The 25,435-nt window shown below is 32.1% G+C and overlaps 4 protein-coding genes and 1 long non-coding RNA gene across 7 annotated transcripts in view; 4 read left to right on the top strand and 1 right to left on the bottom strand.

Annotated features, from left to right (window-relative positions):
• The window catches only part of LOC111003363, a 28,120-nt gene extending 20,723 nt beyond the window's left edge, over window positions 1-7,397 (top strand). For all 3 annotated transcript variants that reach the window (XM_022273817.2, XM_022273815.2, XM_022273816.2), the window contains exons 4-9: window positions 2,819-2,926; window positions 4,187-4,288; window positions 4,518-4,650; window positions 5,071-5,305; window positions 5,987-6,180; window positions 6,610-7,397. In XM_022273817.2, the coding sequence (XP_022129509.2) occupies window positions 2,819-2,926; window positions 4,187-4,288; window positions 4,518-4,650; window positions 5,071-5,305; window positions 5,987-6,180; window positions 6,610-6,716 (879 nt within the window). In that variant the 3' untranslated portion in view covers window positions 6,717-7,397. The remainder of the gene's footprint in view (window positions 1-2,818; window positions 2,927-4,186; window positions 4,289-4,517; window positions 4,651-5,070; window positions 5,306-5,986; window positions 6,181-6,609) is intronic.
• Window positions 7,398-10,000: 2,603 nt separating this feature from the next.
• LOC111003317 (selenoprotein K) lies at window positions 10,001-12,749 on the bottom strand. Its single transcript, XM_022273756.2, has 4 exons — window positions 12,569-12,749; window positions 12,032-12,107; window positions 10,663-10,740; window positions 10,001-10,409 (listed from the first exon to the last, which is right to left on the bottom strand). Exons 1-4 carry the CDS (start codon window positions 12,585-12,587, stop codon window positions 10,316-10,318), a joined length of 267 nt encoding a protein of 88 aa, XP_022129448.2. The 5' UTR covers window positions 12,588-12,749; the 3' UTR covers window positions 10,001-10,315.
• Window positions 12,750-13,654: 905 nt separating this feature from the next.
• Window positions 13,655-14,083, top strand: LOC123690544. Its single transcript, XR_006751171.1, has 2 exons — window positions 13,655-13,715; window positions 13,835-14,083. It is a non-coding gene; the product is annotated as an uncharacterized LOC123690544 (long non-coding RNA).
• Window positions 14,084-15,469: 1,386 nt separating this feature from the next.
• On the top strand, window positions 15,470-16,592 carry LOC111003322 (rhythmically expressed gene 2 protein). The gene has a single exon (XM_022273761.2). It carries the CDS (start codon window positions 15,728-15,730, stop codon window positions 16,454-16,456), a length of 729 nt encoding a protein of 242 aa, XP_022129453.2. The 5' UTR covers window positions 15,470-15,727; the 3' UTR covers window positions 16,457-16,592.
• Window positions 16,593-17,012: 420 nt separating this feature from the next.
• LOC111003316 (ephrin type-B receptor 1-B) lies at window positions 17,013-24,200 on the top strand. The gene has a single exon (XM_022273754.2). It carries the CDS (start codon window positions 17,404-17,406, stop codon window positions 20,440-20,442), a length of 3,039 nt encoding a protein of 1,012 aa, XP_022129446.1. The 5' UTR covers window positions 17,013-17,403; the 3' UTR covers window positions 20,443-24,200.
• Window positions 24,201-25,435: the final 1,235 nt, after the last annotated feature.

The following is a 25,435-nucleotide window of genomic DNA, read 5'->3' as shown; positions in this document are numbered from 1 at the left end:
TTTAAAGCCCATTATATCAGTCGTTTAGTAAATAGTGCTTGCTTACAAAATCAGTCAATTCGAGGTACTTCAGAAATCGAATACCCGTAATTTGGTGTTTTGCCTTTGATATTACAATGTTCTTTTAACGTCGTTGCGTTCGCTGGGCATATCCCCTTCAGCTACGGCTGAGTAAAAATACAAATTCCGCAACGATTCTTGTTGTAAGACTTTAACCAACTCATACCAACTAATATGGTATGAGAGTTGACTGCAGTACTACGGAAGTCGTTGTATTTCTTTCTACGATTTAAAATTGGAATGGTTAGGATTATACGAAACCATAGTATGAAGAATAGCTATCAAAACAATATACTACTTCGTTGCGTGGTATTTACAGGAATTATAACGTGTTTTTAACAAGCTTTCGAAGGCAACTGTTGTAAAAAAAATACGTATTGCATACACAAAAGCATAAATCTCTATTATATCAAGGCTTAGCTTGTATTAGTTAGTCTTCCAACTATAAATCCAAACTTTGTGTGTCCAGCCAGTTACAATTACATAATATATGGTAAGAAATAATAAATAATAGCAGATAATAAATAGTTCAAATACCTTTAAAATTTACAATAACCACACGCTGGTGTTTCCATAACTGATTGCGTAAATAATAAAAATGATCATTTTTATATAATATTATCATTTAAGAATAGTGATGAAGACAAATGGAGTACATTTTTAAGAAATCAATAATAAAATTGTCATAGATTTTTGGCCGTGTCTATAATGATAATGTTTAACGATTTCAGTGATTAAGTTTTATAAGAGGCATAAATTATAAAATCGTGTTTCAAAGTTTCAACACAAATTAAAGCCGGTTACTTGAATTAATAATGCTATGACGTCAATTATTCTTTGCGAAATTACGTGGAATTGATAGACAATAGTTTAAATGGATAGTATTTTTAGAACAGTGTGAATAATAAATTATAATATTATTCACAGGCGGTATCACTTAACATCAGATGAGCCCCCTGCCCGTTTAACCCCTGTTCTATAAAAAAAATTACGTTAATACTATTTATTTATTTAATTATAAGTAATCTAACAGCTTACTTAATACATATTATTATACAAAATACTAACACAATACACAAAGCCAAAACAGATTACATAGATTAACAAATTATGTATATAATGTAGTGAAATAAATAAATAAATAAATAAATGTATAAAAAACAGAAAACAAGCAAGCGCATTAAAAGACAAAGTTACATTTAAAAGAAAAACAAAAGAATAAAATTAAAAAACTGAAATTTAACATTTAAAAGCAACAAATAATACAAAGAATTTATTAATAACTGCTACTTAAAAAACCTACTACTTAAAAAAATCATTATTAACACTTCGTTTCATATGGAAATATAATACAATTGACATAGTTAAATGAAAAGGAGGGCAACTTGCGGCCTTATCGCTTAAATTAGATAAGGTAAACGAGATGTGTAAAATACATAAGACATTATATTTATAGTTTATTATTTGCATATAGTTATATGTAAACAGTGATCAGGAAATAATATAATGACAGTAAAAGAAACAATGCGTATAAGTATAAATAAATACAGTGTTTTAACACAAATAGAGGATTCATAAGCTTGTTGTTTCTTTGTCTCCATCGGTAGCGCGGTGGGCCCTTAAAGAATGAATCGATAATCCGGCAAAAGAAACGGCAGGTCCGTCACAAAAAATGCGCGCCACTAAATACTAAATCTCGGCCACCTTAAAATTGGCTATTATGAAGTTGATGATGAATGCATTAAAATTTCAGATTATATAATAGACAATATACGTTATCATCAAAGCCATAAATAGACTAAATATATTATATAGCTTTACCGCTATATTTATTACCTAGCTGCCCCCGCGAACTTCGTTTCTCCTTTTTGCCTAGCCTACCTTTTTAGTACATTCCAATATGAAACATTTTGCTATGCTACCCCAGAGATTGTTCGGTTTTCCGGAACGGGAATTTTGAGATTTTTCTGTGAATTTCTCTAATTATAAACCTCAAAGTTAATGTTATAAGCTTTTAATTGATAAATAAAAATAGGGGTAAATTCGATTCTCATCACATTTGCCCCTTCTATTACCACTACCATATAACGATCTCGACAGCTCTGTCAAGAGTGTGCCGGATAAGGATAAGAGTCCGATTCTCAAACCTAATGAATAAGCGCAATAAATTTCATAAGAATCGGTCGAGCCGTTTCGGTGTATATATAAAATTGTGACACGAGAATTTTATATAATTAATTAATTTGATTATTTGGTATGCGGTTCACATACAATAAAAATCCTTTCTATAATATTGTGATAAATTTTGTTCCCACACATAGTTGTTTCTTCAGGGACATGTACAGGTACAGGCTTTAAGTATGATATCCGCTGCCCACGCAAGCGCGCTGACATATCGATGTGATACGCTCTTTAAGGTCTCTGAATCAGCCTAGTTAGGCAATACCCATAACGATATACAGAAGTTCTAAAACATACAACTCTTATACACGCGCATTATAAAAAAACAATTGTTTGCTTAAAAACGTTTACAAAATCAAGTAATAAAATAAAAATTTCAGTATTTCAATAGTCACTGACAAATATAAAGTTAATAAACAAGATCAGTATTCTTCACTTCCCGATGTGCACTACCAGGATTGCTCTAGCTATCTATCTACGTTAGTACGCATCCAAACATTCCCATTACGTTCTGAAGACTTATAATTGTAATCCCTAAAGTTCAACCCATATCTGATAATGAGGTTATTCATTGCAGTTGTTCCTGTTGCAAATGGACGACATTATTGGCACCATCAACGATAACCACATTCCGAGGAACGATACTGGTGGATGCAGCTCAATTGGAATAAACACGCCGAGCGATGTAAGCACGCATTTAACTAGATTTTCCCCGTGGATTAACTCTCGTTCGATGAGCAAGTTCATCGCGAATGCGCGCCTGACAATTGTCTCGTTGCGTTAAAATTATATCGCATAAAATATACATAACACATAATACATAACGAGGCGTAACACACCATTGGTGAAATACTGTATTGGAATTAATGAAATATATCAAATTTTTGTAAGTTATACTTCTTTTGGCGCGATGTAAAAAAATGATGAGAGTGAATTTTTACGATGCACGCGCACACCAACACCTGAATTCGACATCGTAATAGTCTAGATAGGTGGCAAGGAAATCGATAACTATGTTCAAATTGTATATTCTAGTATTTTTATATTTAGAACACGTGTTTCGTAACAGTACAATTGAACAGAGTGAATAAATAAATATTATTTTGGTGTTTTTAAATCAATTTCATATACAACGGTGATAGTATTTACATCAGTATAATTTATTTATTTAAATAAAATCTTTTTTATTAATTTTAATATTCATCGTTAATTACTACTGTTTTTTAGTTGTTTTTATCATACGCCAAAGAAGTATAACGCGTGTTCGTAAATACACACACACTTTTTTTTTGGAAAAAATTGTGATATAGAAATAGTCCCTGGAGACGTTAGCAGGGGAGTAGAGTGAATAAAAAAAATATGCAAGTAAAATCGAATGATATTAATGAATTTTTTAAAGGAACTGGTTTGAATGAACCTTTTCAACGTTTAACTATCACAGTTCGTTACAGTTATAATATTTAGTAATGTATTATAACTGTAACGAGATGAAATTAGAAACAAAGCAAATATTAGTATCAATTCGTAGCTAGCGCCTTGAGAGCTTGTGTATTAGCTACATACAGTGTTACGTAGTGTGTCAGGTCAATTACTGTTTCTTGGTTCTCCGATGTTGGATGCGTAATGCATCATACAATGGCAAGATCAGGAGATAAAAAGATATTTATTTCCAATAAGATACCTGAAACGGACTCAAAGTCAAAGATCCTTTATTAATGTAGTAAAGAAATGTACATTAAATGATTCTAATTTATATTTACTGCCAGTACTCAAATCAAGGGCGTAGAACGGAAGAGAAGAAATGGCAATAGCCTCTCAGCCACTCTTTTTAATCGCCAAGATTTTGTATTTTTTGGTTATTTTTAAGTTGTATATGTTGACTAATTTCCATTTGTTGAGTACATGAAGACGTGAAATATCTATCATTAATTTAATATTTTTTCAGGCAATCTTGGCTCATACTGAGGACGCATTCAGTGAGACGCTAAATCACTTTTATATCATGTCAGCTCATATAATACCAACTCAGGAGGACAAAGATCTTGGGGTAAGGCTATAACTTAGTAATAGACCTACCTTGGCAAAGTATGAATCAGATAATGATTTTTAGTTTGCATTATGATGGATATTCTATAGCCTAAGTTTATCAATTATTTTGAATAGTGAATTTTTCAAATCGTTAGGTTTTGTTTTGTTATTAAAATCGTCTTTGATTTCGACTTTAACAGTAAAAGTTCCTATTAGTGTCAAAGTAAAGGAGAAATGTATTTCTTTAGGCCGTCGAGGAAAGATTCGCATCGTTATGCTACGCGGGACATATGCCCGGATACACGATGGGATACAACGGAAATGGACTAGTTTTCTCCATAAACACACTCAGCCCTATGATACTGAAACCAGGGAACACTCGTAAGTATATAAACAATAAATATAAAAACAGTTTTATACGAAATATATTATAAGATTTTGTATGGAAGACTTGAGCCAGACTGGGGGCACTGAGAATGGAAGAGTGAGAGAGAATTATGAGCTGGTTAATTACATACTATCAGATCAAATGTGACAGAGATTATTGTATACTGGGGTTTTCTTTACGATAGTTGTCTGCGCCAAGTATTTCAGAAAATTATACTTTATAATACTAATTAATTACTTTTTTATTTGGCTTGCTTAAATGGAGGACTACTTTGCGTACCTAAAATGTAATTAGGTTTTCAAAAGCTGTGATATTTTTTAACAACTGTTACCAACTTTGACCTGTACTGATCAGAAACTTACTTTAGTAATACAAATGGTATTACTTACGTATAAATTGGTAATCTCTTTTAGCGCGAACATTTATCACTCGAGCTCTTTTGACCGCGAAGAACTTAGAAGATGCGGAAAGAATTCTGCTTGACCAGGGTCTGGGAGCAGCCAATGGATGCTCAGTGAACATGATATGGACAGAGGGAAACGGTACACGAAGCCTGTACAACGTCGAGATGGCTCCAGACCTAACGGGGGATAAGTCACTGTTGAGTGTTAAAAAGTTCGAAAATGATGTCACAATACATACTAACAAGTAAGTAATCTACAAATGTTAGTTTGAGCAATGACCAGCACAAGAACTCAGTATGACCCAATAGCGACAAATTCATTGATGCGCCATCAGTTCAACGGTTTCGGAGAAAACCACATCCAAATTGCAAACATAAGGATTTGCTGTCACTAGCGGTGTTGACAGATTTTTTTATAGAACAGGAGACGAACGGTGGAGGATACCGCCTCACCACAAGATGGTAAGTGATACCGCAACTCATGGACACTGCGAATACCAGATGGTCGCCAGCCTTAATAATTGTTACGCTCTTTTCTTGAAGTTCTAAGTCGAATTGGTTCGGAAATCAATTCAGTGGGCAGCCGGACCCACATAGCGGTAGTGCGTGGAAATTGCTTTAAAAACCTTCAGTTGTGGAATGGCGGAAAACGCTAATACGGCTGGAATATCCGAATCAACGACACCTAATGAAACAACTCCTCTGTACACTATTTTGGTAAATGCGGTAGAAGATGCAGAGTGACACTATCCACTCGGAAAGGGATTGGTCGTCAAGTGGAAAGTTAAAGCGTCTGTCATAGAAACAGCTAACCTAAAATTTTCCTAAACTATTATTGTGACTTTGATATTGTCTGGCCTGAAACAAACGAATAAACCGTAATGTTATTGCAAGTTTTTGGAAATTAATTTTATACTTACCCGCAGGTACCTTCGCCTACAGCTGAAGGAAGTGGATGGCCCCATCATAGACAGTAGCAACGCTCGGTTGGATGCGATCTACAAACATCCGAAGCCCAACACACGGGAGGACCTCCAGAACATTCTATCAGACACTTCGAGACAGGACTTCCAAGTGTTCGCGGAACAAGAAGAATCCGTTATCAAGACTATCGCAGCTGGTAAGCTAATTTCTATTGTGTTTATTACCTTTTTAAGTAAAAAAACAGAAGATATTTTGACTAACTTTAGTTCATTGGTTTGATATAACAAAATAATTGCCATTACGAATTGTATCATTAAGTTTTGTAGACTAAACAGTCTTGTTTAGTAACAAGACTGTTTAGTCATCACTATGCATTTACTAGTGTAAATGCATAGAATTACCCGTGTTAATTTGATTTTGGTGTGACGTCATACACATCATCAACCATGTAGTTCGTCCCTATCCTTACCATCAAAAAAGTATAGAGAATTTCGTATTAGAACCAACAAGTACACGTTGTATATATGCTAATTTGTATAATGTATATATGAAAATTTGTATAATGCTACACTAGTTGTATAATATGTAAATGACAATTTTTCCTTACGTTTTTTTTATGTTTCAGGTATATTTGATTTGAAAGAAAAGACATGGAATATTTACATTAATAAACCAAACGCATCCGAGCCTGTTGCCATTTTACCAATTATATTCACCAATTTAGGAAAATAAAAATAATAGTTAATCCAATAGTAGAATCGCTAGAAGAGTGCTTAAATATAATATATTAAATCCGCAATGTTGAAATTTATCGTAAGTAATATATTTTAGAATAAAGTTTCTGTCTTTATCCAAGTACTATTTACCCTCAAAGGGATACATTGTTGGAATAAATAAAACACAATAATCAATGCTGTGCGGCTTACACCAGTCGTAAGCTCCTTTGACCCTACTAAGGTATTCCACGCAAGATGAACGTTGCCATACAAAAAATCAAAATGTTTCTTTTCTATTACGATAATTATTTAAATTTGTGTGATATTCTATGTATGATGCTAGAAAGCATTGGTAATAGTAGGATCTCACATGTGCTACAAACAATATAACTAGTTACCTATTCCTTTACTAAATTATAATATGTTCCTAAAGCAATCCATATATGAATTTTCAGGACGAGATACATTAAAAACATTTTATATAATACTAGTAGTGATAAATTTATTTATTTTCGAAAAGTATTTTTTGAGCTGTTTAAAATTTGTGTTTTTAAGGTTAATTTAACTAAACAAATATGTGTATTGTTCATGTATTTTTGCTTACATGTTTGTAATTCCTAATAAAAATCATCTTATTCTCATGCTTTAGATAAATGTGTATTGATTAAACATGAACGAAACTAAAATATTGTTTTTAATTTTTGCTAATCCACTACTTAAAAACATAATTTGTTTGATCAAATTTGGTAGTAAGTTGGGTTGGCGAAGACCGTGTCTGACTCGTGCCACGGCAATTAAATTAGACAATTACCGTATATAACATTATCTTTACTAATATATTAAAGCTAACGAGTTTCAGGATCATTGTATTTGAAATATCTAAATACGTAGTTTTAAATATGCAGCAAAAATGTTTTTAAATAGTATGGGGGGGCAAATGAGCCTACGGGACACCAAAAAATAGCAGTCGGCTTAAATGCAATAACATAGAACACAAGCGTTTAAGAGTATTTACGAATAAGTATCACAAGAAGTAGCGAGGGACTGCTGCCAGCATAAGTATTGTAGTGGTATTTTAATAATAACGCCATCTTCAACAATCATACAACAACTTCTAGTCAATATGTAAAATATTTCATTATTCATAATATAGTTATCCACTTAAATTATAGAGGGCGGTATTATTAAAATACGAATCAACGTTTGTAATGTAGAGGGCAGCCAAAATTTGAACGACAAAGGCAAAAGACGTATTGCGGAGAAAAATGTTAATCAAACTACAAGTGAAATATCTTCAATAACTGAAGCTGCGTTTAGTACTAGAACTACGGAGGAATAGATTAATGTGTATCAACACGTGGAAAAATTCGAAGACCAATATTTCGTACCCGACAGGCTCTTGGATCTAGAATTAGCCAAATTTATAATCGATCCTACAAGTGACGATGGAAGCTCTTTGGACGACGAAATGAGCGAAGATTCAAACAATACAATGGAAGGCATTGATCCACTTAAAGACCACACTTATCCAAAATTAAATTCCATTAGTTGCCTAATTAAAAAAAATCTTAAAATGTTTCTTGTTTTCATTAGTTTTAAAGTACAAACACTTAAAATCGGTCCAGGCGTTCTTGAGCTATGGTGAAATCGACGAATCGATATTATAAAAAAAAAACAGTAATTGCTTGTTATTATTTATAATATATTATTTGGTCGTAGTTCACTTGATTTACCTAGTTACATTATTTCCTAATCTCCCATTTGTTTATGATTGTAAAGCAATTTTTTTATAACTCGACAAGGCTTTCTATAGCGCTGTTATTTAAGACATATTTTTCGGTCAGATATAGATTAAAAAAATAGCAAATTGACTTTAGATTCCAATATAAAAAATAATACCGCACTTCAGTTATTTCCTATGGAAACATAACCATTTAGTTATTAGTTTTTAAAATCAAAATTTATTTCACCTTAAATTTGTACTCATATGAAAATCAATATATAAACAAATTAAAAGTTCTACGTTTACTCCTAGTTACGAAAACAAGGGCACTATAAGAAAAATAACTGGCAAGAAACTCTACGCCGTTGAATAAGAAGTAAATTAAAACTGCAATTTTTGACACCATGCTTCAATTGACATATTTAAACAAAATGTGCAGTAAGAAGATAGTATCTGTGAATTTTATAATAAAAAAAAACGAATACATAATTGTTTTAATATTATTAATTTATTCACAGTGTTACACAAACATTTAACATACAAATAATATGGGATTACAAGGACTAAATATTTGATATTACAATAATAATAAAGCGTTTTATTTAGTTAAATTTATTAAACTGTCGCCATTTAATAATAATAATACAATTTGCTGAATTTAGTTTTTAATTATAGAAACCCTATGATATGGCTAAGGCCTCGAACCCCAAAATTCCCTCATCGGTGATGTCACGAGCAACGAGTCCGCATTCGATTGAGTACATTTAGCCGATAAATTTCAGTATTACCGTTATATACGATTAAACGGAGTAAGACGGTTGATCGTCGTTGTCTACGCGTAGATTTTACAGGACCTTGCCTTCTAGAAACGCGAGGCCCCGACAAATCCTATAAATTTATATCAATTTCTCCGGATTATATTGTTATCGTGGACATTATAATTCTCGGGACTAATAAGTTTACAATTTAAAAAAATACATATTTCCAAAATGAATACATAATTACTCAAAAATCAAATCTGCTGAATAATTAGGAATTATTACGCATTCTAAACTGTTACGGTTAAACTACTAAAGAAATGATAATTAGTATAAATTATTCATGTAATCGAAATAATGTTTCAAATTTTTTTTTTAATTGATCCCTATAAAATCAAAATAAAGCTACTATTAAAAGTACCAAAGAATTAAAAAAATTACAAATTAAACAAATTTGAAATAGTTACAAAAATGTTGAAATTAAACTATATTACATAACATACATAGATCTATACCATTTTAATCATTACATATAACCAAACGAATACGCAAATTAACACAAACTATAAGCCCCAATTAGATAAAGACTATTTAGGGCCTGTTTCACAATGTATGGCTAAAGTGTCAAATAGCTATGCAACACATAAATTATTCGAAAGATAAAAGTTCTAAATAAGATACTTCGAATTTCATGACGTATAGCGCTATCTGACAGTCGTGAAACGCAAAAATACTATTTATCATACCAATAAGTAACAAATAGCTTATTTGGAACTTATCCGGACATTGTGAAACAGGCCCTTAGTCTTTTATAAAATTATATTAGTCCTAGATTAAAAAATATTAATATTATATAAATAAACTGTTTTGGAATAAAATGTATGGCTATTTATTTTAATTCATATGGCTAAGTAAATTAATTTAGGACGAACTGGACAATATCAATGCTTACAGATGAAAATTTTCTTTTGTGACAATACAAGTAAGATTCAGAATCAAGACTTAGGAAGAACAGACATCCACAACTGAGAATTTTATATCTATTATCTTTAATCTGTTAGACTCGGCCTAAAGTTACAGTAATTATCATTCTAACGTAAAATTTAACATAAACTGAATAAGAAACATTTGATGTTAGCCACAACCACATCCTCCAGTTGGTGGCGGTGAGGGCCCTGATGATGACGGACCAAAACCTCCGTACTTTCTAGTTGGTGGCTTTGGTGGCCTGAAAAAACCAGCTTTATTAAATAATGACACAACGAAACCTAGAATTTCAGTATGACTGAACCCTTAGGATACCTCCTGTTCAAAGTCTGGCTGAGCACTGATAAAATAAAAAATCACGAGTAAACCAATAGTCTATCATATCATCTGAGATAGTGTCATGAAAGTTTTTGTATTTTAGCAGTCAGGTATATAATTATGTACTACTTTACTTTAGTAATTACATTATGAAAACCAATCAGATAAATACATACCCACTGCCAGGTGGACGGAAGTCAGTAACATATTTATTTCCATGTTTATTAAAGTTGGGATTGATTAATGTCTGAAACCTGTAACAAAAAAAATATTTTTTAAGCACGCGTTATCATTTAATTCTATCCGAAACAGGACGGGATTAACCCCTTGCAATATTTTGACATAGTCCTTGCCGACATTAATAAAAATTAGATTTTTATTGATCCTATTAAAAATTATTGAACAATTTATGATTAATTTGCTTGTAATTATTACAAATATGAGCCCGAAGATGACGCCCCTGAGGTTTAGAACTCTTAAACTTAACATCGTCAACGCCAATCATCACTTGATTTTCACATCCATTTCATATTTTACTTTACATCTTTAATTTACACATTATGTACTACACATATTTTACTCAATACAGTCCATTAAGGGCTTAAATTTGTTCATTACGTACAGCACAACAATTTACAATAAAACTGCACAAATGCAAGGCCATGGCGACCCACAACTCCGCAGCCTAATTGGGTCGACAATTATGGAGGATGTTGCTGTGATGATTGGATAAAAATGAGTTGTGGACAATAAATAGTAAAGATTAGAAATAAGGTACTTGAGAATTCGTTTTGATTAAGTGATATCATGAAATCATTTTTAAAATATCTATAAAGTTTTCGCTTAAAGAAAATGCAACTTGACCCAATCTATGTTATTCTAATGCACAAAAAAATACACAGAATTCAGCATTTAGAAGTTAGTCACAGAATTAGTTCTGAAATAATAATAATTAATCTTAAGTAGATTGCAGCATGTCATAGTAAATGGTTAAAATTGTTGGTAAAAACAAAGAAATAATTATAATAAAAATATGATCAATGAAAGATGTACTAAAATACCATATATAAGAATATTAATAATAAAAGCCCTTTATTTGCTGACCTTTTTAACTAACATGCTATTCTTATTAACCAGTAATATTCCTAAATGTAAATTACATAGCGAAAATAATAATTTATTATCAACCACTTTGGTCAGGTACATATATATATATAGTTCTTTAAATATATTACTGAAAATATGTTTTATTAAAAAATTAGTTCATTTATAATGTTTTAGTTTTGTGATTCTACTTTTAACTTTTATTTAGGTACATAATTATTGTTAACTTACCTATCTAACAATGCATAACAACTAGGAACTTATTTCTAAGAAAGGGAAAAAATAGTTCATAAAAGAAGTGTAACTCACAAATTGTTTATCCTGTTACCTTCTAATGGGAAAAATAATAATTTCCAACAATACTGTATATAACTTTTATATAATAATTATAAAGAATAAAATGATGTATGTAATTATAATTAACTTTAAACAATTACTTACAGGTAATAGAAGAAATTTAGTAAGCCCCAAAACCATTTAAATGAAGTAAAAGGAGCTTTGTCTACAATGCTACCATCTGAAAACAAACAAGTAAAAGTAGTAAGAAATATTAAAATCAAGTCAACAATCAATAAGTAAGTCTATTATTACTGATCTAAGGAAATTGAATCAAATTAAGTTTAGATGGAGGCTTGATTCATAATTCAGGTTTGCACACAATCTAACTAGAACTGGTTATACTTATTGCTAGTTATCAAAAAAGCTATGATTCCTAAGCATAATAACACAATTTTAAATACACGAAGAAAGGGAAGACAAATTTACAATGTCAAATAAAATCATAACAACAATTTGATATATTTACGATTTGGACACACAATGGACATTATCTTTAAAAATACGTTACTGAATAACATAACGAATGCCTTTATTATTTTCAAATATAAAGTTAAAAGAATGACGTGTCCTCAATACTCATGTGGCATAAATTTAATAACTTCAATAACTCAAATTAATACAAAACATATTTATATTTACCTGAATTTACGTAAACCATATTGAAAGTTGGGACAGCAATCAATCAATAATTAACAACGCGATTAGTTAAAAAAGTTACAAGTTAAACTAATTGTCTAAATTTACTTTGTTTCAAGTATGTGTTATCAAATTGTGATACAAAATATAAATAAAATATTGCAAGAGTAATAGATAACATGAGAATTAGTGGCCACAGACTAAGTAGAAGTGAAGATAGTAACCATGTTCTTGACTTCTACTTGGTCTGTGATGAAGAGACCAACATGTTCCTCTTAAGTGGACTTCCACACATTCCCATTAAGTGGACTGATGTGAGAAATAAATGTCCCTATAATTTAATAAACAGTAAGATTCAACCGTTTCTAATTACTATTTTTATAATTAATAGGTATCTTAAAACCAATAAAAACTGATTGCTGCTCGGAAGAATATCCCGAAAAAATGTCTTTATATAGTTTTTTTTTTAATTGTCTCGGGGAAAGAATCTAATTTCCCGTATTTCTTGCGTATTTAAGCATTTGCCCCTTATAGGCTGAAAAAAAATCTGGCAGCCCTACTTGGCTTGGTGCCGAACAAAAGGATAAGGATTGGGGTCGCCGTCGATATCGCTACTGAATGTTAGGTTGCGTCGAACGCGGCGCACGAACAAAAAAGTTCGCGCGCAGCTTGTAAACGGTTCGCGAGCACAGACGGATGCCGGTGGAGAACGGCTTGCACATTCGCCAGATGTGGACGCATCCTTAAAAAATAAATTGGTTTCATGGCTGATCTTACACAGAATCCGTAAATAAACCTGCTAAGAAAAGCTATATTATATTATATTATGATATTATATATAAAAAAATATAATCTGTCTAGAATTTGCTCCTTGTATAGGTTGTCATGTGTAAGTTGGCGTGTGGCAGAAAAAGGTACTAATTTTGACAGTTGTGTTGACAGTTCTAACAGCTTGGTAGCCTCACGTGTGTCGGTGCTAATAATTTGTGTTTTAAAGTGTAAAAATCATTACGAAACATGCCAAAAGTAGTGCGGAGTGCAGCTAGAGAAATTATTCTAGCTGTAAAACGTTTTTGTGAAGGGGAGAAACGTAACAATGGGCCGATTATTCCATTTCAACAAGTGAATGCTCGAACAGCGGCTTTGACAGGTAAAGTATTGCCAGTTAAAAGTGATATTTATATCCCCAAATTTAGGGAAAAATAATAATTGCTTTTGAAAGTAAATGTGATTGATGGATAACTTAAAATATTTTTTGTTTTATTTAAGGTGTTTCTGAAAGAACCGTGAACCGTATAGTTTCAGAGGGAAAAATCATGGAAAGTAATTTTACAGCGAGAACTGAAGTCCCTAATCAAGCAGCTCAAGGACCTTCCACATCCACAGCTTGTGATGACAATTCCACACCAGAGAACACTACTTCCGAGGCTAAGACGATAAAACTAGTCACTCCAGGTAAAAGTAGAAAAAGAAAATTAACTGTTTCTGATTTGGATGACTTTGATCTTTGTGTTATTAGACGCAAAATCCAATCTTATTATTTAAATAATTCCGTCCCTACTCTCAGAAAATTACATTGTGATCTAAAGGCAGACATCAATTTCAAGGGTAGTATAGAATCTCTCAGAAAAATACTACACAAGTTGGGATTTAGTTATAAAAAGAATAAATCCAAAAGGATGGTTCTCATGGAGCGATATGATGTTGTTGCCTGGCGATCAAGATTTTTACGAGAAATAGACAATAATAGAAGGAGTGACAATCCGAGGCCAATCGTTTATTTGGACGAGACTTATTTACACCCTGGCTATAAAGTTAAAAAATGTTGGCAGTCTGAGGAAACTGAAGGTGTCCTTACAGAAGTCTCAGAAGGTCAGAGATGGATCATAGTGAATGCCGGAAGTGAGAAAGGTTTTATCCCCAATAGTCTTTTGTGTTTCAAATCTAAGACCAAAAGTGGAGATTATCACGACGAGATGAATGGAGATAACTTCAGTAAATGGCTACAAGAAAAGCTTATCCCAAACTTAGAGCCCAATTCATTAATAGTGATGGACAATGCGTCATATCACTGTATTAAAATAAATAAACGCGTGACAATGAACAGTTAGAAACAAGAGATGCAAGATTTCATAAAAAAAAACAATCTTTCATACTTGGAAACCATGAAAAAAGCAGAATTGTATGAAATTATAAAATCAATCAGGAGAATGTCTACTTAATTGATGAAATATTAAAGAAACATGGTAATAAGGCTGTAAGACTTCCGCCTTATCATTGTGACTTTAATGCAATAGAATTCATTTGGAGTTCGTTCAAAAGAATATTTGCAGACACAAATGTTACTGGCCTCTCTGAAAACATGGAACAGAGAATCCATAGTGCATTTTCCAAAATAACTGCTGAAGAATGGCAGAAACACTGTAATCACGTTATAAATGTTGAAAATAATTATCGTATGACAGACAACCGCCTTGAAACAGTAATGGAACCATTTTTAATTGATTTGAATAGCAGCGACTCAGATTCTTCTGACACAGATGACTCTGAAGAATTCATGGAAGGAATAATGCCTCTAACAGACCATAATTACCATAAAAAATAATTTTTTGTTATTAAGTTTTTTATTTACCTTTAATGTAATATCTAAGAATATCCATCAATCCAAACTAAACAAAAAAAGTGGCAACACAGAGGGTTGTAGGAGGCGCCGCCACTGGAACGCCAACTTATACTTGACAGTCTATATCAGGCTTTGTAGATAAAAAAAATAGACTATTTATCATAAATTTTTTTATTACAGATTACTAATATATATGACAACTTGATTTGATTTTCATGTAAGACCGAATCATTTAATATATTGCTTTATATTTATTTTATACGGTTCATGCTTAAATATTATAATGTTAATATTAATTTTTTTGTTTAATTACTAAATATAAGATGAAACAATGATTCTTAATATGTATACGTTATATATCTATTTTAACGAATGTCATTTATATTTCTCTACTGCGCAATTTATTTTCCTAATTGAAATATAGTAACGGGAAGTCTATATTTATTGGTAAAAAACCTGAAACCATTAATAAGTCTTAAGACAGACACAATATAGTTGTTGTTTACTTTTATATATCTTTATTAATCAATAAAACTGTCATGAAAGGTAAAGTAAAACTTTTAACTTTTGATGCTACAAATACTTTACTAAAATTATGTGTATCACCATGGAAATTCTATGCAAATGTAGCAGAAAAATATGGTTATCAAATACATGAAGATGAAATTAAGAAACAGTTCCTATATACTTACAAAAACCTGACAAAGAAGCACCCTAATTTTGGAAAGGAATCTATATTATGGGAAAATTGGTGGAGGGAAATTGTTCAAGGAACTTTTGAAGGGAAGATAAAGGATAATGAGCATATTAAATGTATTGGTAATAAACTTATACAAGACTATAAGTCACCAAAATGCTGGTTTCCTGCAGATGGTGCCGTTGATCTTTTAGAACATGTAAAGTCAAAATGTATTGATATAGGGATTGTGTCTAATTTTGACCCACGTCTCCATGAGATATTACAGAGTTTGAATTTGTCATCATATTTCAAGTTTATTCTGACATCATACGAAATTGGTTATAGCAAACCTGATAAAAAAATTTTTGATTCAGCTATTGAACATAGTAAATTAAATTTATGTACAGATGCATGCTTGCATATTGGAGATGATTACGAGAAAGATTATCTCGGGGCTACAAAAGCTGGATGGCAAGCATTCCTTGTTACAAACAACACTAGTGGCCTAGATGTTATAAACCCATTGCATTGTTTCAAAAATTTGCAAGAATTGAAAATGGCTATAGAATTTCAGGACAATTTTAGTTAATTATAGAATATTAAAATATGAATAAGTTTAATGTTGTTTAGTTATCAAAACTATTTATTGACATACATTTGTATTTTGAGCTTATAGCAAAATATCTAGTAATAGATTATTATTGAATAAAAGTTTTAAATTTTAATTTGGATTGATTTTTATTGCTTAGTTTATTTTTAAAACCTTTGTTTTACTCAGCGCTAGAATGTACATGTAAAGTATTTTTAAAGTATCAAATTTTACTTCAAGTAAAACTTTAAAATTCCCGCTATTTATGCCATAAACAATACTAAAAGGCAAGATTATTTCACACACTTTAAGATGTACTAAATTTATACTCTGCATTTTTACGAAAATCATACTTTACTGAACATACTCACAAAGGTGCAGTTCACCGTTCACAACATCCTAATATTATTACGTACATATTTATCAGTCTCAAGTAATAATATTATTAAACATATTTGGACTTACAGCAGCAGTCTGTGGTAAGTACTTCACCACAGCCTTCTTTAGATCATAATAGAATGTGTTTTTGCTTATTTAATCTAGCAACATTTGACATTCCTGCGCGTCCATGTCAAGAAAGTAAGATTTCGTATGTGTAGCACGGGATCAATAGAAATTATAATCGCGAATTTTCACTTAAAACAGTGCCGTTTTTGATAAGTGTCAGCTTGAAACAGAACTTAATGTATAGTAGTGCAAATTTATAAACATTTAATCCGTGTCATATCTCAAAATCGCTATTCCACATAATACAACGCTGTAGGAAAATGACGGAGCCGTCTCGTCTTTTATCCCCGACAAAGTGAAGTGCTACCCCAAAATACTGTACATTCCTTAAAACATTGAACTATTAAAGATTATGTAGTTGAAAAGTTGGATTTTTGTGCATTTGATTGTTTAAACCAGTTAAGTATTTTTTTTGGTGTTTTTATTGTTATGTCGTCGAGATGATGTGGTTTCACGTAGCGGTGGCGGCCGCAGTTATCGCTACTATTAGCGTTCAGGGCGATCAAGTGATGCTTCTTGATACTACGACTGAAAATACTCTTGGATGGACACGTTACCCCTACGGTGCACAGGCGAGTACCCCCGGATGGGTAGAAGAATCTTACACCAATTTCGAAAAGCATATCAACTGGCGATCGTATGTCGTTTGTGATGTTGCCCACCATAACGTAAATAATTGGCTGTGGACACCATTCATTGAAAGACGAAACGCTAATCGTATATACATCGAGATTAATTTCACCATCCGCGATTGCTCTTTATTTCCGGGAAATGCACTGAGTTGCAAGGAAACCTTCAGTCTGTTGTATTATGAGTTTGACGTCGCAACACGCGAACAACCACCATGGGAGCCTGAAAGTTATAAACTTGTAGGCAGAATAGCAGCTGGTGAAGGCAGGTTTAATACAAACTCAGAAGTTGACATAAATACAGAGGTAAAGAGCATTGCTGTAACAAAACGAGGAGTATACATAGCATTCAGAGATCAAGGTGCCTGTATTTCTATTTTAGCAGTAAAAGTTTATTACATTACATGTCCAGAAGTAACAATAAACTTTGCTAAGTTCCCTGCAACCCCTACAGGCCGTGAAGTAACTGTCATTGAACAGGCCAATGGCACGTGTGTAGAGAATGCTGAAACGGCTCAAGGTGATTCTCCTCCAGTTTATTTATGCAAAGGAGATGGAAAATGGACTTTGCCTAGTGGATCATGCAAATGCAAAGGAGGCTATGAACCAGATCACACCAGCCAAGTTTGTAATGAATGTGCCCCTGGGAAGTTTAAATCACATACTGGTGATGAAGCTTGTATGTCATGCCCTGATAATTCAGAGACTACAGCCCATGCCTCCATTGAATGTAAATGTATACCAGGTTTTTTCCGAGCCAAGAAAGATCCTAAGAATGTTCCATGCACTCAACCACCAGGTGCACCTGACAACCTGACTGTTACATTTGCTGATCAGTTTTCAATATCTCTAGCTTGGCATCCCCCACATAAAACAGGTGGACGAGATGATGTTACATATGAAGTTCGATGTACAAATTGTGGGCCCCATGTGGAGTATAGACCATCTTCAAATGGTCTTAATCACACACGAGTCACTGTAATGGGTTTAGACCCAGTTACTGAATATAAATTTCAAGTTTTTGCAGTTAATGGTGTATCAGAGTTAACTGGTGATTCTCCAAAAAAAGTCGAAATAACTGCTATAACAGAGGCATCCGTAGTGAGTGTCGTCTCCAAGTTAAGAATAGTTAGTGTAGAAAATGACAAGCTTTCATTATTATGGACTCCTCCTCCTGTAGATGTAACTGATCCTGATGATACAATTGAAAGCTATGAAGTAAAATGTTTTCCTAAAGATAACAATGAAAGAAGTGCAAATGTCACTATTAAAATAACAAAAGAACCTCATGCCGTTATTACTGGCTTGAAAAGAGACACTGAATATGGAGTGAGAGTCAGAGCTAAAATGAAGCGAGGGTGGGGAGAATTAAGTGGAATTGTGTATGCAAGAACAGGTGCAGGATTGGAACCAACATTAGTTGTTAGCGAAGAAGAAGGTGCGCGTGTACGATTATTTGCTGGTGTTATGGTTGCTGTGGTTGTTCTCTCTGTTGTGGCCATTATTGCCACAGTACTATTTTTGAGGTCCCGTGCTGATGATGAATGTGACAAGAAACAGCCAAGTGACTGTAATGCACTTAATTATAGAAACGGCGAAGTATACACGGGACCAGACAGACCTACAAAAACAAGTAGTAATGCAACAACACCACTCTTTGCTGGTACAGGATCAAGGACGTACATTGATCCACATACTTATGAAGACCCAAACCAAGCTGTTAGAGAATTCGCTCGTGAAATCGACGCATCTTGTATTACTATAGAAGCCATAATTGGTGGAGGCGAATTTGGTGATGTGTGTCGTGGTAAATTAAAATTACCGGCATGTGGTCAAGAAATAGATGTGGCAATCAAAACACTTAAGCCTGGTTCAACTGAAAGAGCCCGCCGAGATTTTCTTGCTGAAGCATCAATTATGGGGCAGTTTGAGCATCCTAATGTTATCTTCTTACAAGGGGTTGTTACAAAATGTAATCCAATAATGATTATTACAGAATTTATGGAGAATGGGTCATTGGATACATTTTTACGAGCAAATGATGGTAAATTTCGTGTGCTACAACTGGTTGGCATGCTTCGTGGAATAGCAACTGGAATGCAATATCTATCGGAAATGAATTACATACATCGTGATCTTGCGGCTCGAAATGTATTAGTTAATTCCCAATTAGTATGTAAAATAGCTGATTTTGGTTTATCACGAGAAATTGAATCAACTGCAGATGGAGCATATACAACTCGAGGTGGAAAAATTCCAGTAAGATGGACAGCCCCTGAGGCTATAGCATTTAGGAAATTTACATCTGCCAGTGATGTTTGGTCAATGGGGATTGTTTGTTGGGAAGTAATGAGTTTTGGGGAAAGGCCTTACTGGAATTGGAGTAATCAAGATGTCATTAAATCAATAGAGAAAGGTTATCGCCTACCAGCTCCAATGGACTGTCCTGAAGCTGTTTATCAGCTGATGTTGGACTGTTGGCAGAAAGAACGTACTCATCGGCCCACTTTTGTAAGCATTGTAAAAACTTTAGATAAACTTATTCGTTGCCCAGACACATTGAGAAAGATAGCTCAAAATCGATCAACTGATCCATTAGCTGGAGACACACCAGATTTAATCCAATTCTCATCTGTTGAAGAGTGGTTGGAATGTATTAAAATGTCAAGATATATAGAGAAATTCAGAGCAGCTGGAATAACAGATATGAATGCTGTTGTAGATCTCACTGTTCACCAGCTGACCTCTTTGGGAGTTACCTTGGTTGGTCATCAGAAAAAAATAATGAATAGTGTTCAAAGCATGCGGGCACAGATCCGTGTAAGTGGGCCATATGGGTTTCTTGTGTAATAACAAGAATGATGTCTTTGATAATAATACTCAATCTCCACCTGTCAAAAAGTGATTTTCACCGTGATTAAAATTAAGAAATGGAATCCATTTTGTATATTTTTCTAAAAAGAACTGTCCTAGAAGTAGGGTTAATGATATAGTATTATGGACCTTTGAATGGATGAAAAGTTAATTCAGTGTATTACTCCAACTGCATCAGTTTTGTATCTGGGGCCTAATTTATATTATTTTATCTTAAACAAAGCTTTATTAAGCTGCCGTCTTAAAATACAACGAAAACATTGCCATTATTACCTAATGCAATTAATCTGTTATAAAATTTAACCAACAGATATATGAGCAATTGTGGTAGCTATTTTGTGACTGAAATATAATTTGTGATCTTATTTATATAAATTTTAGTTTTAAGATTTTATCTTTGTCAGTAAAATTTTGACAAAGAAACTTTTTTTTATAAATAAACTTATTTAGTTTAGAAAGATTTTAATAGAATTGTATCAATTTATCGACATTCCGATGGCATATATAAGAAATTATATATTAATTGTAGGTAGCTAAATTCACTGTCCTGGTGTGCATTTTGTATAAGTGGAACTTGTGAAAGTATTTTATTATATTATTCTTTTTTTAAGAAAATATAAAATGCCATAAGTGTCTAAATATAATAAAAGTTTGTTCTCATGCAAATCTCCTTTATAATTAGATAAACATGCCTTTTTTATTTCAATTTGTGATTATAATGATGTACTTAATTAACATTTAAACTTGCCACAATAATACATTTATTTTGTTGTATTTTTATTGCCCCTATTTTTATTCGCTTGTATATATGGCTGGAACTTAAGTGTAAAGTTAACATTTTTGCTCTAAAGGAGTACATGCTAATGGCTGTGTGTAATAAAATCTAACAAGTTTTATTTTCATTTGCAAATGTTCTACAAAGAAACACTTTTTTAAACCAATCACCATTCAATCATTGATTATTATGTTTTTTCAAGTGTAAATTTTTAATGTAATTGATAACTTTTAATTTGATAACTCTATATTATGATAGATCTAAATATTAGATACTAAAGTTTTCAACATATTTGTAATAATTTTTACAAGATTATAAGACATAGATTAAAAACATTATACTGCCAATATAGTCGTAAGAGCTTTGCCTAACGCTTGTGATGGTCGTTTGAATAAAGTTGTAAAATGACAGCTAACTTAAACTTTATAAGGTCAATCAAATGCTTAATGATTTATTTTGCTTTCAGATGTTTTAACGTTTCTATAAGTGTCAAACAGCTATATTTAAATTACATTTATTGTATATTTTTTTTATATATGACATTAAATTATTTTAAGGACGTAACAAAATGGATTGGTGGTATTTCGATATTTGAGTCAGTTTACGTAAATTACAATACAATGTTAATAATTTCTTAAAATATTATTTATTATCTGAATGTTATATTGCTATAATTCTTCGCCTATTATTTGCTGATTTATATAAAACGCAGAAACTTACTCATATTAGAGAATTGCACTATGTGAAAACTTTGTATATTTGGGTAAAAATAGAAGGTTCATTCACGTTTCTTAAAAGTTGCAGGAAAGGCTTTTAGGCTTTTAGGTCTGAGGCAAAAAGGTAAGCTCAGTTTTGTTAACAACTCGTGTCTGAGGAAATAGGAAGACAGTGTTGTCTCTCCTATCTATGTAGGGTCTGAAAGTTGTATTGACTGTTCGAGATTCGCCATACAACACATATTCGTTCTCATAGTTTTTTTTTATAAAAGCTGTATGCTGAGTTGCCAATAAATGGAACAGAAATAAAATAACTACCTTGTTAAAAACATACACAACACAGTTTGAGCTTAACCTAAAAACTGTTGCCTTTTGTAATTTTGGACGCTCAATTTTATAACGATTAGCGCAAAAAGTATTATCATGACCTTTGTTAAATAATGTATCATGCGTGAAACACGTTGAGGTCTTCCATTGGCTTTGGTTTAGTGACTCAGGTGTATTAGATAAAAAATGTGCTCGTCTTTGCTTTGGTCAATATTATTGCTGATGTTTTCAAGTCGTTTCTAGTTCTAAACATTTATTTACTAATAACTTCTTTGTAATATTGTTACAAGTAGATTCCTTAAATAGTGCAATACGTCTCCATATATGTATTATATAGAACTTATTATGACTGAACACGTTTATTTTAATGCACATTGTTCACTTATAATAAATATTGCAAATATACCTTTAAAGATAACACCAAATCAGTATCTTTTACAAATGATTCATATAGCAATAATAAAAATACGTATTAATAGTATATGATAAAAATGTATTTACAATCTTTATTGGTTTATATAGTTTAGTGAAAATAATCAAAAGTTAATAATCGGTATTATCAAAGAAAAAATATGCATTACGTCATTATTTTACTACAATATTTTCTGACAAGTCGGTCTGTTAAAGTGATATTATTTGAAGGTTCTTATTTTAATAACCGATTGGATAATATATTATATATTGTATTTCTATATATTGGAAAGCCTAAAGCAATAAACGAGGTTCTAGAAAAGTTGCAACTCATACAATTTGTTACAAAAACTTTTTGTCCGCAAATGTATATGTAAATAAGTCCGAAATACCCTAAAGCTATATGATATGAATTTTGTTAGTCAGGTTTGGGATACAGCGATCGTCTTTGTGAACTAATGCGTTTCAAAACAAACGTTATATTATATATGTTTGTATATAGATATTGCTTAAAAACACGTGATTTACTATAGGAACCATGACACCCAAGAATATGTATTATACAGTGAAAATCTGTTATAACGACATCGAAGGATCAACTCATATGTGGTCGTAACAGCCGATGACGTTGTAATTAATAACCTTATAAATACAATAGAATTCAGCCGGGAACACTGATTTTGGTCAAGAAACCGGTGTGTGATGTCGTTGTAAACGGTTTTGACCGTAATTTTAATCATATTTGCATCTTACGAATACTGTAACATTGGGCATCATAGTGTCTACTATACTTACAACTACCATTATTCGTAAGAATTAGAGGAACAGCCCATTCAATAATATTTTCATATTAAAAACTGACGTACTTAGTCAGCACCCTACTCCGACATTCATATATCAGGTGTTCAATTATATTTTTAAGTCTTTGCCCTTACGTTATTTCTATGTAGAATCAATTGAATGGAGGGAGACTGGTGACGCATTTCTACCGGTTATTGATATAAGACAGTATATGTATTTCGTGCCCTAAACTTTACATGTGTTGTAAGGTTGGAAGCCATACTTGTACCTTAATGAGAACTTAGTTATAACATTGCTTGTGCGCGTTGACGTAGACTAAATGTAATATCATTATCATTTACGATACGACGATGGTGTAGTTTAACAGTAGAACACCAATCATAGCCTAATTAATTGTAATTCATAGCGTGATGTTTAGATTTATTTGTAAGATTTTTTATGTCTAGAATACGGGGTAAGTACATCGTCTAAATATTGAAAATTTAACAAAAAGTTGTTACATATTTTTGAGGATAATACTCTGTTTCTATTAAATCCATGTTTCGTTTTAAAGTAAAATAGACGATGAATACGCCCTGTTTACATAGTATACAGAAATAATTTAATTAAAGTATAAAATTAGGCAGTTAATTTTTTTAAAAATTGGATTAGATACGAACAATGGAAGCTTGGCTATAATTTATGTAATAAACTATTGATAAATATTTTAATTGTTTTAATAGATCTCTCTACATGAAATGATCTTAATAAATCTTTTAACTCCAAGGTATTGAATAAAATATTACTTATTTATATTATTTTGGGAAGTACCTAAATGTCGTAAAATATGAGATTTTGGTATTCCTTCAACGTGTACTCTTCACGAAAAAAGAAAAGGTTTCAGGCTTAGATCTGAAGTGCTGTAGCTTTTTCTCTTGTACATAAAATTTTCGGGTATGCTTTATGTTCTAACACGTAAAGTATAAAATTATACGCTTTCACGTATCTGTGGCTGCGCTGGCGAAAATGGAGCACACGACACTCGTTTGCAGTGAAAAACAAAAAAGGATAGGCAGACGCCCTTTGCCGTAGGTAACTATGTAAGCACACCTACAGCATGTTTTATGCAAACCACATACTCATTAAAAATGTAATTATGAAGGATCCTACGTTTAATTTATTCTGGTCCATTTTGTAAATGTTATTTTTTTAATTCGTTTATCTGAATCAAAATACCTAAGCTTGTTTAATCATGGATTTATGCGTTGCATCCTTCTGATTTAAATTCACGTGACACAGCCACAATAATATAGCTGATCATGAATTAATTAAATAAGAGATTCATAAAAACGTAAAGGTTTGTACCCAATGTTACGTGTTTTTTTTTTAATTTGTCCCAGCCCTAAAGGACAACCGAATTTTTAGATAGAGGGATCACGGTCATTACACCCTCGAGAGAACAGGTACTTTTTATTTTAATTATGTATGAAGAAAGTCGAGAACTTTACTTGGATAGGAAACTACTATTAATTTCTTTTAAAAATACATTATAAAAGTATTCTTCCTTAACTAACTCGTTTTTAAGATATTACGGTACTTATATAGAGAATTATATTTTAAAATACTACTGTCTAGGTTAGTTGATATCACTGGCAAATCAATAATAATCAATGGAACAGACGTATGTTTTTGTCGTGTTGCGTAACCTATCTCTTACTGATTGGTTACGCTACATGGGGATGGGCAGGCGTCCTAGGCTATAAGACCTTTACCGTATCTATCTTTACGTTTGGTTTGGAACGATGCGTATATTATATGGTAATTTGCCTAATCAAAAATAAATAGGTATCTATTAATTCCATTATTATCATTAAAATGATCATATACCATAAGAATATAACTATTTACAGCACTAAATAATTTGTCAAATTATGTTATCAGGAAACTTAAAATAAATTGT

The sequence above is a fragment of the Pieris rapae genome, chromosome Z, assembly GCF_905147795.1.
Source record: "Pieris rapae chromosome Z, ilPieRapa1.1, whole genome shotgun sequence".
NCBI classification, from domain to species: domain Eukaryota; kingdom Metazoa; phylum Arthropoda; class Insecta; order Lepidoptera; family Pieridae; genus Pieris; species Pieris rapae.
This window is presented reverse-complemented; position numbering and strand designations above follow the sequence as displayed.

Coding starts and splice junctions, on each gene's coding strand:
- LOC111003317 (XM_022273756.2), bottom strand. Junction 10,741..12,031: donor CTAAATTTCTTCTATTACCT/GTAAGTAATTGT, acceptor TTTTTGTTACAG/GTTTCAGACATTAATCAATC. Junction 10,410..10,662: donor TTCCGTCCACCTGGCAGTGG/GTATGTATTTAT, acceptor TGGTTTTTTCAG/GCCACCAAAGCCACCAACTA.
- LOC111003322 (XM_022273761.2), top strand. CDS start 15,728: ATGAAAGGTAAAGTAAAACTTTTAACTTTTGATGCTACAAATACTTTA.
- LOC111003316 (XM_022273754.2), top strand. CDS start 17,404: ATGATGTGGTTTCACGTAGCGGTGGCGGCCGCAGTTATCGCTACTATT.